The sequence below is a fragment of the Papaver somniferum genome, chromosome 2, assembly GCF_003573695.1.
Source record: "Papaver somniferum cultivar HN1 chromosome 2, ASM357369v1, whole genome shotgun sequence".
NCBI lineage: Eukaryota > Viridiplantae > Streptophyta > Magnoliopsida > Ranunculales > Papaveraceae > Papaver > Papaver somniferum.
In genome coordinates, this window is record NC_039359.1 from 107,785,229 (window position 1) to 107,794,166 (window position 8,938).

Genomic DNA, 8,938 nt, shown 5'->3' on the forward strand with positions numbered 1-8,938 from the left:
TGTTCATGATTCAACCACCAGGATATGCCGATAAGCTGCTTCCAAATCATGTGTGCAAGCTTCAAGGGTCTCTTTATGGTTTAGAACAAGCTCCAAGAGCTTGGTTTGAAAACTGAGTCAGTTTCTTGTCAAAAATGGTTTTAATTCTTCCAAGACTGACACATCTTCTTTCTTCAAGGTGACCAGTTCTTCTTCTCTTTATATTCTCATCTATGTAGATGGCATTCTGGTGACAGAAAGCTCTCCTTCTACAATTGATCAGTTGATTTCAGCTTTGAGCAATCAATTTGCTATCAAGGATTTGGGTGAGCTGCATTTTTTCTTAGGTATCCAGGCAACTAAGAACTCTATTGGTGTGTTATTGTCTCAAGAACAACATATCTCTAATCTTCTAATGTAAACTAAGATGAATACTACTAAGTCTTGCACCACTCATATCTCCAATCCTACAGCTGCACCTATTACTACTCCTTTCGAGGATCTTGTTTTGCTAGAAGCATAGTGGGTGCCCTTCAGTATGCAACTCTTACACGACCAGACATGGTTTTTGCTGTTAACAGAGCTTTTCAACATATACAAACCTCATCTGATGCTGATTGGTCAGCCGTGAAACGCATTCCCAGATACTTACAAGGTACTCTCACACATGGTCTGCAATTTAAAAGATCCTTCTCTCTACAGTTGCAGGCATATTCAGATGCAGACTAGGCTGGTGACATGGAAGATATAAGGTCTACAAATGGAATGACAATTTTTCTTAGTCTAAACTTGATTTCATGGTGCTCAAGGAAACAAAAGTTTGTCTCCAGAGCAATTACATAGGCTGAATATAGGGCATTGACTGATGCTACATCTGAACTTGTGTGGGTTCAGCCTCTACTTCATGATCTGCAATTCTCCTCTGCAAGAGTGGCCCGTTTCAATGGTGTGACAAAATGTGAGCTACTTACTTGACAACTGATCGCATTTTTCATAATATAATGAAACATATAGAGATAACTTTTCACTATGTCAGGGATCTTATGGCGTCAAAGGCTTGGATGTGCATTTTCTATCGACTCAAGATCAAAAACAGATATCTTCACAAAGAATTTATTCACTTTGCGAGACAAGCTCAGTGTCTCTGCTTCCATAGACTTGCGGGAGTGGGAGGCGCGTGGTATGTGTAACGGGGGGGGGGGGGGGGGGGGGGGGGGGAGATGTGCGTGTTAAAGAATCTGAGTGTATGTTTGTGTCAACATGTGCTTGTGTCTACTGTACGTGTGATAACTGCCAGATGACAGTTAATATGTACGTTACCTACCGGCTGAGAAGGTCATCGATTGAGTCTGCTTATATAGTTTGAAAATATCTTTTTATGTAATATGAATTGAAATGAAGAAATGAAATTGAATGTGAGAAGATTGTCAAACAACAACATCATCTCTTCTCACAATTACATATGATCCAAGGTTTGGAAAGAAACGCTATATACAAAAACCACGTAACAGAGACTATAGTAATGGTGTCTAAAGTAGTGACATGGGTTTCCTTAATGGTCTGGTTCGGAGTGATTGAGCCCAAAATTGTCACACATATGTAACAGGCAGGCTTCCTTTCCCTTCATAATAACTGCAAACGAGCCTCAGAACACTAGACTAGACACCAGAAAATGGGAGAATTCTTCCATGAGCAAGAGAACTGAGCATAACCAGATTCAAGGCAGCATCTTTTCTTCACACCATCTCATCTAGCAATTCAAAACACCCTCACTCTTTGCTATTCCTTCATCAAAACCAGAAAATCCCCCGAATAGAGAAAATGTTGCAGAATCAATCACCTCAAATTCTCCAATCTCCAGCCAGATTGGGTTTAACAAACCCTAATTCACCATCATTCTCAAACCCAGCAACACCTAAACTCACTTCACAGAACCATTTCCAACAACAACAACAACAAACCCCATCTGCAATCGCATTACCTACAGCAACAATAACAACAACTTCTTCATCCTTACTTTCTCTACTCCCACCTCTATCTAGAGCTCAATCTCTTCTCCTCCAAATGGCTTCTCTTGCTTCTAAACTCTTTGAAGTTTCCCCAAATCGAGCATCATGGTTCACTTCTTTTCGTGGTTCACTTCCTACTTTCTTAGCTTCTCAAACCCTAACCCTAAATCCACCTCCACCCGATTCTACTCCTACTTCTCCTAAAGAAATCATCTCGCTATTCACTTCTCTTCAAACTCAACTCTTTGAATCAGTTGCTGAGCTTCAAGAAATTCTTGATCTTCAAGATGCTAAACAGAAAATTGCTCGAGAGATTAAAGCAAAAGACGCGGTGATTCTTGCGTTTGCGAATAAACTTAAAGAAGCTGAAAATGTTCTTGATCTTCTAGTTGATGATTACTCTGATTATCGTCAACCTAAACGATCAAAATCACAAGGTAATTCTGATGATACTGAAATGACTTCAACTACTACTACTAGTATTGCAACTTCATTGAAATTGAATGATATACTGTCTTATGCTCATAGAATTAGTTACACAACATTCGCACCACCTGAATTTGGGGCGGGGCAAGCTCCGCTTCGTGGAGCTCTTCCTCCTGCCCCACAAGAAGAACAAATGCGTGCATCACAATTGTATAATTTCGCTGATCTTGATATTGGATTACCTAAGATAGAAAGTAATGAGAAGACCATTGAGACATTGGTGGAGGCTCCTGGATTAGCCACAGAGAATAATAAGCTTGGTGATTTAGCAGCGGTTCAAGGTTTACTCCCCCCACACCTTACTATTCCATCAGGTTGGCGTCCTGGGATGCCTGTGGAATTGCCAGCTGAGTTTCCAATTATTCCACCAGCTGGATGGAAACCAGGGGATCCTGTTCCGTTGCCCCCATTGGATGCTATTGTTCCGGGTAAGGTTGAGGAACAACAACCACGTCGTGCTCCTCCAATGCCAGTTAAGGGTCCTGAACCATTTCAAGTTCCGCACGTACAACTTGATATTGACCAGGAAGATAGCAGTAGTGAATATAGTAGCGAGGGAAGTTCCGAGGAAGATTAAGTTGAGACTGCAACTCATTTAAATTGTCGCGCTCTTTAAGTATTCCGCATAACTAAAATTTGTAAGCATACCTGAGTTGTGCTCTGTTTTTCGTACTAGGTCTAACCTTGGGATTTCATGTATTGAATATTTTGAATTTTATGTTACTTTTTCAATATAAATATGCAATTTAACCACTCATGTTCATTAGTTATATCATTTGAACAAAACAAAGTCAAAGAGTTTGGGAACTTCACCAAACAAATTGTCTTCTCATATATGTATGCCAATCGAAAATGAATCTTAAAAACTGAACTTTTTTTAAGGGTGTAATGGTTATGTATTTGAGCTTGAGAACTTATCTTTCAGTGATGGTAATACAAAAGTTAAGTCGACGAGATTCACTAGGTTCTCGTAGGTAGTGTTTCGGGTTGCAATTTATTATACTAATTAGGGAATTGTCATGCAGCAACTTACTGGTCTGCACTGTTGGGTTCAAGCATTTGTAATTTATTCAGCTCAATGTTTTTTCTTTAACTGGCCTGCTAGTGTTGAGTTCAAACATTTGTAATTTTCTTGTGTTTTTTGGGACAATTTGGCCTTGTGCATTCAGCTCAATGTTTTTTTCTTTTACTGGCCTACAAGTAATCTCTACTTCTCTTATATTGCCCTTTAGCTGGATTCTGCATTTGGTTTTCTGTTTGATGTTACAAATGCAGGGTTCTTCTGTCTACTATCGTAGTTAGTTTGGGAGACATATTGGGTTAAGGTTTTTTGGGTTTGATAGTGGTGCTGGTGGTGGTGATGGAAGTAAGGGTGAGATAAAACAAATTACTAGTCTTTCTGAGGCGGATGCTCGGCTTGCAGAAGAAGGCCAAAAAGAATGGCTGCATAATAAGTTATTAACAACTGCCATTAAAAGATTCAAGAACGAGTACTTGAGAATTCCCTACTACATTAAGTATGTTTATATGAAAATTCTTGTCTTTCATTTGGTTTATTATTTACCCTACTACATTGTGTTGTGCAAGTTGTTTGTTCTGACCGGAAATTTCTTATTCTTGTAGTGAAAAACTTACTGTTGGAATGTGCTGCTTCTCATTTAAAACATAAAGATGTTACTGCATCTTATGGTAATCGGCTGGCATCTTCAAGTGGTAGAATACGGCTTCAGAGTCCCCCAGGTTGTTTACTTATGACTGTTAGTCCCTTCTGTTTTTGTTTGTACTGGATGTTTGTGGGTTAATTGTTTGATTTTTAACTATTGCTTACAGGAAATAAACTTTATCAAGAAAGATAAGTGAAGGCACTTGCACGAGAGTTACAAGTGCCCTTATTGGTGCTTGATATCAGTGTTCTTGCCCCTTCTGTAAGCCTTGTGATTATCCAATTAAAGTGTACATTTTAAAGATAACTACGTTCTTTGTCATCGCTGTAGTCTAGGATAAAATGAATGAATGAAAATGTTGTGCACAGGATTTTAGCAAAGATGAGAGTGAGTTAGATGGGTCTGCAGAAGAATGTTCTCAGTCTGATGTTGAGGAGGATAATGGTGCAAGTAACGAAGGCACAACTGCAAGCAGCGATGAGGGGAAGCAGAAAATCCTTGGGGCATTCATCCCATTCAGGCCTGAGGAATTTGCAAAAGAGGAACGTTGAAAGAAAGATAAGATTGAAGGAACCTTCCCTGAGGCTGAAGAATAGAAGAATAATGTTGAAATCAACTAGGTTCTTAGAGGTCTTGTGGTGTTATATTGGCATGTTATGTTGGGTACTCCAACTGAGATATAGGTATCTTACACCAAGGAGTTCTGTCAGGTTATAGTATGTTTCATTTGTATGGTAGTTGTTGATTGATTCTTGACAATATCGTAACCTGCAGGAACCCGACTTATTACTTCTTGACGAGCCTACTAATCATCTTGACACGATTGAGTGGCTTGAAGGGTATCTTAGCAAGCAGGATGTCCAAATGGTGATAATATCTCTCGATAGAGCTTTTCTCGATCAACTCTGCACATAAATTGTGGAAACAGATATGGGTGTCTCCAGGACATTTGAGGGGAATTATTCTCAATATATTCTTGCAAAGGAAGCATGGATAGAAGCACAATATGCTGCATGGGAGAAGTAGCAGAAGCAAATTGACCACACTAAGGATTTCATACATAGGTTGGGTGCAGGAGCTAATGTGGTCGTGCATCAATGTTACAAAAAATAGTGGTGTTTGTCTTTGTGATCAAAGAGTCAAAGAGTGGAAGGATATCATACATAGGTTGGGTGCAGGAGCTAATGTGGTCGTGCATCAATGTTATAAAAAATAGCGGTGTTTGTCTTTGTGATCAAAGAGTCAAAGAGTGGACAGGATTTACCAGAGAGGGTAATCCGGCGGTCCAAGCAGTGCGGATCGAGTTTGACTTCAACGGCTGAGAAGCTTAAGGTACCGTTAAGTGGGTCGGTGTGGTGAACTTCGGGATGGGAGGGAATTCGTCGGGTAAAACCTTATTTTTCTCTCAAGCACCCTCTTTTCTCTTTTTTTTGCCTCTGAAACCACTTCGAGCAGAGTACACTTGTTTTTTTTTTTGTCTGTTTACCATCGTCAAGGGAAAGGTGATGTAATGCTTGAAAGAGGTCTGAATCTCGAAATAATTGCAGCAATAAACCTTTCTCAGAAGATAATCTAGAGAAAGCATATATGATCGTATTCGTATCAGAACCTAATTTTTCAATTTCTCATAGGGTTTTTGATTCGTTGTTATTTCGAATTGTTGATTTCCTCCTGTTTATGGGTCTGATAGCATTCATTGGGTATTAGGTTTAGGCAAAATCAGTGTTTTTTTTTTTTCCAAATTGGGGTTCTCTGGGTTTAGCAAATTTCAGGGTTTTGTGCCTTTACGTCTCAACCAGCAATTGTTGCTGCTGATGATGTTATTCCTCCACCCTTTGCACCTGCAACTGTAATTTCAACTGCAACATCAACTTTTGGTTCCTGCAGAGGTAATTCTCTCTCTCTGTGTGTGTTGAATTAGTGATTTATCCAGATTTTATTTTACCCCCTTTTGCTATTTATATCGATTTCCAATTGATATTGAGTAATGCATCTATAAGTTTAGGGTTCAAATTCTTTTTTATGTGTTAAAAAAGTAATTTGTTGTCTGTAGTCCAAAGCTGTTTATATATTACTGTTCTCCATTTATTTTTACTCTCATATGAAGTTCTTAAATACTCATACCATATAGTTTTGTGTTTCAAGACCTAATCAGTAGATGTGATCTCACAATCGGGGCTGTGAAAGTTGTGCAAGTGAGTTTTTCCAATATGGGTGCTTCTATTACAACAATTTTAAATTATGCTAAGGAATACTAATTAGGGGTTGCTCTGTGGAAATATAAGACTTCATATACTAGCATTATTCAGAGAGTCATTTGCATGTTGATTACCCATTGTAATTATAGTGCAAGTCTTATCCCTTCATGGTTTTGCTAAAAAAAAATCCTCTAATATACCTTTCTTTGTTTTGTCGGTGCATCACTAGCTCGACTCCACACAACTATAAACTTTCTGACCACCTAATTTTAAAATGGATGGGGTATTTGGATGACTAAATCAACCAGCCCAAGTTATTAAGGTAGTCTCTTACTAATTTCACATCCCAATGTTTAACGTTTTGCCATTTTTAGCATACTTGAAATTTCTGTGACTTAAAAGACATTTTAAATTCGTGTATGCTGAGGTTATATTGGTTCAAGAATGCTAACTTTGAATCGGTGTATTTGCAGTTTATCTTGGTTCAGTAACAATTTTTTGAAACCATATGGCAACCAAGGTAACCAGCAATAAGATGATTTATTATGTTTACCTTCAAACTGCTTTATTTCATATTGTCGCGATCTTATTGCTTTTCGGTTGAACACACAAATTTTTGGTGAATATATTACAGAATTTACAGTCTTATTTCTTTTAGGTTTCTTGAATTTATTCTCCCTTGGTTTGTAGGTATAACAAAAGTTGACACAGTTATTAGCCTAAACACTCAGCTTACTCGAAGGCTCCATCGACACCATGAATATTGCTCTTTGGGGTCTAATCAGTTAACTCGCCGGTGCACATGAATAACACTAACATGCTGAAAATAATTACATGATCTGAAGTTGTGGTTGGGTTAACTCAATTTTTCTAAAGAGAATTAAGATAGGTGCCGTCACCTTGACCACCGCCAGATCTGTTTTAGTCGAATGTAAGTAAACCCATAGTTTGTCCTTTTATTTATTCCCTGATGAAGCTTCTAAACTAACATTGGTTATCATTTTCAACAGACTCGATGGTGCAGTCACAAATCTCTATCTTCTCACGAGCAACAACAGGTTGCTGCTCTTACCTTTTCTATGGAGAGGGAACAGGAAGGAAAGGCCCGAGAAAGCTAAGGATGACGAATATTTACTTCTTTGTAAAGCCAATATGCACTTCAAATTCGAGGAGGAGACATGCCTGGGATTGGAGAATTTCAATCTAATTCATTCCAATTGGAAACTAAATATATCCAGCCAGGTATTTTCTTCCCTTTTATCTTCAGAATTCAGTGGATTTAGAGCTAAATTAGTTTTTACCAGAGTCGGGTTTTAATCAACACAAATGACACTCCAGAGAAATTTTGGGTGTGCACAGTTTTGTAGTTTTTCGTACCTGTATATGTTTAGTGTTGTTCAGGATCAAAAAGTACTTCAAATAGTGTCATGCTCGTGAAATGATGTTTCTTCATATATTAATCTTTTAGTTTCCCTCACTTTGGGTTTGATGCAATTAGACCAAATAAGGAGCCATTACTCTGTCTTCCTGTTATTCAAGTGGTCTTGCTCTGTAGTTTGTGTTGGAAATAGCACCTCCACTTAAGTTGATGACTTACTCTGTAGTTTGGATTGCTTAGCGACAGTGGTCATGTTGACATTTTTGTACATGTATTTTCCTGTGTATCAGGCAGGATATTGAAGGAAACCTCCCTCCAATCTCACCATTATGGTCGACAAATGCATGAATAAGGATCCTTTAATTTCTTCCAAATATTTGAATGCTTGGAACAATTTTTTTAGACATGGAACCGAATAAGAATAGTTGAAGTGGTCTAGTCCATATATACTATGCAGGACCTCCATCTTGATGCCCTGCACATTTGCAATACTTCCATGTCCACTGTTGAGCCTACGTCAAAATAGAAGTGATTAAAGACAAGTCTGGCTTTGCTCAAGCCTAAGTTTTTCCATTGGTAAGCTTAGAATTTTTTATATTTTATTTGGTCTCCATAAACTCTTTAACACATACTGTGCAATTGCTGAGCTCCCATTTTGTTTCCCACTAAAGTGGTGATGCTCCAAAGTAACTTAGATCCCACAACAGAAAAATATTTTTAGTTTACCTTAGGGGATGTTTTGGGTGCTCAAATAATACATGGTTTAGGTAGTTCATTGATATGGATGTCTATTGTGAATAGTAACCATGCTACTCCTATTTTCAAACAAGTAAAAATGAAGCTATTAAACAACACATCTTTATATGTTTTCTTTGATTCATTTGAATCGAGAATTATAATTGTATTTGTCAAAATTGACTCACTGAGCTCAACTAGGTGATAGATATGAAGCATATGAGATACTTGGTTGTGCAGCTTCTGCCTTTGTTTAACTGAGCTTTCTATTCGTCTGCACATTTGCATTGCTTATCACTTCAGACCTAATGCATCATCTTAAGGTAAGCTGCACTGTTTTTCTATCACGGAATGTTAATGCCATTGCATTTGTTTCTAGAAGCATATGGGTTTCCTGACCTTTTCCATGCTATATAGATGATGCATTGACTCAGGAAACTTGCACATTTCTTCCTTTAATGGTAGACAACATTTGAGTACGTTTTGCAG

At 38.2% G+C, this 8,938-nt stretch overlaps 1 protein-coding gene across 1 annotated transcript; it reads left to right on the forward strand.

Moving 5' to 3' along the window:
* The first annotated feature begins 1,592 nt into the window (after positions 1-1,592).
* Positions 1,593-3,231, forward strand: LOC113348730 (mediator of RNA polymerase II transcription subunit 4-like). The gene has a single exon (XM_026592583.1). It carries the CDS (start codon positions 1,801-1,803, stop codon positions 3,049-3,051), a length of 1,251 nt encoding a protein of 416 aa, XP_026448368.1. The 5' UTR covers positions 1,593-1,800; the 3' UTR covers positions 3,052-3,231.
* Positions 3,232-8,938: the final 5,707 nt, after the last annotated feature.

Bases quoted from the DNA above. Each gene is read 5' to 3' on its own strand.
- LOC113348730 (XM_026592583.1), top strand. From the start codon at position 1,801: ATGTTGCAGAATCAATCACCTCAAATTCTCCAATCTCCAGCCAGATTG.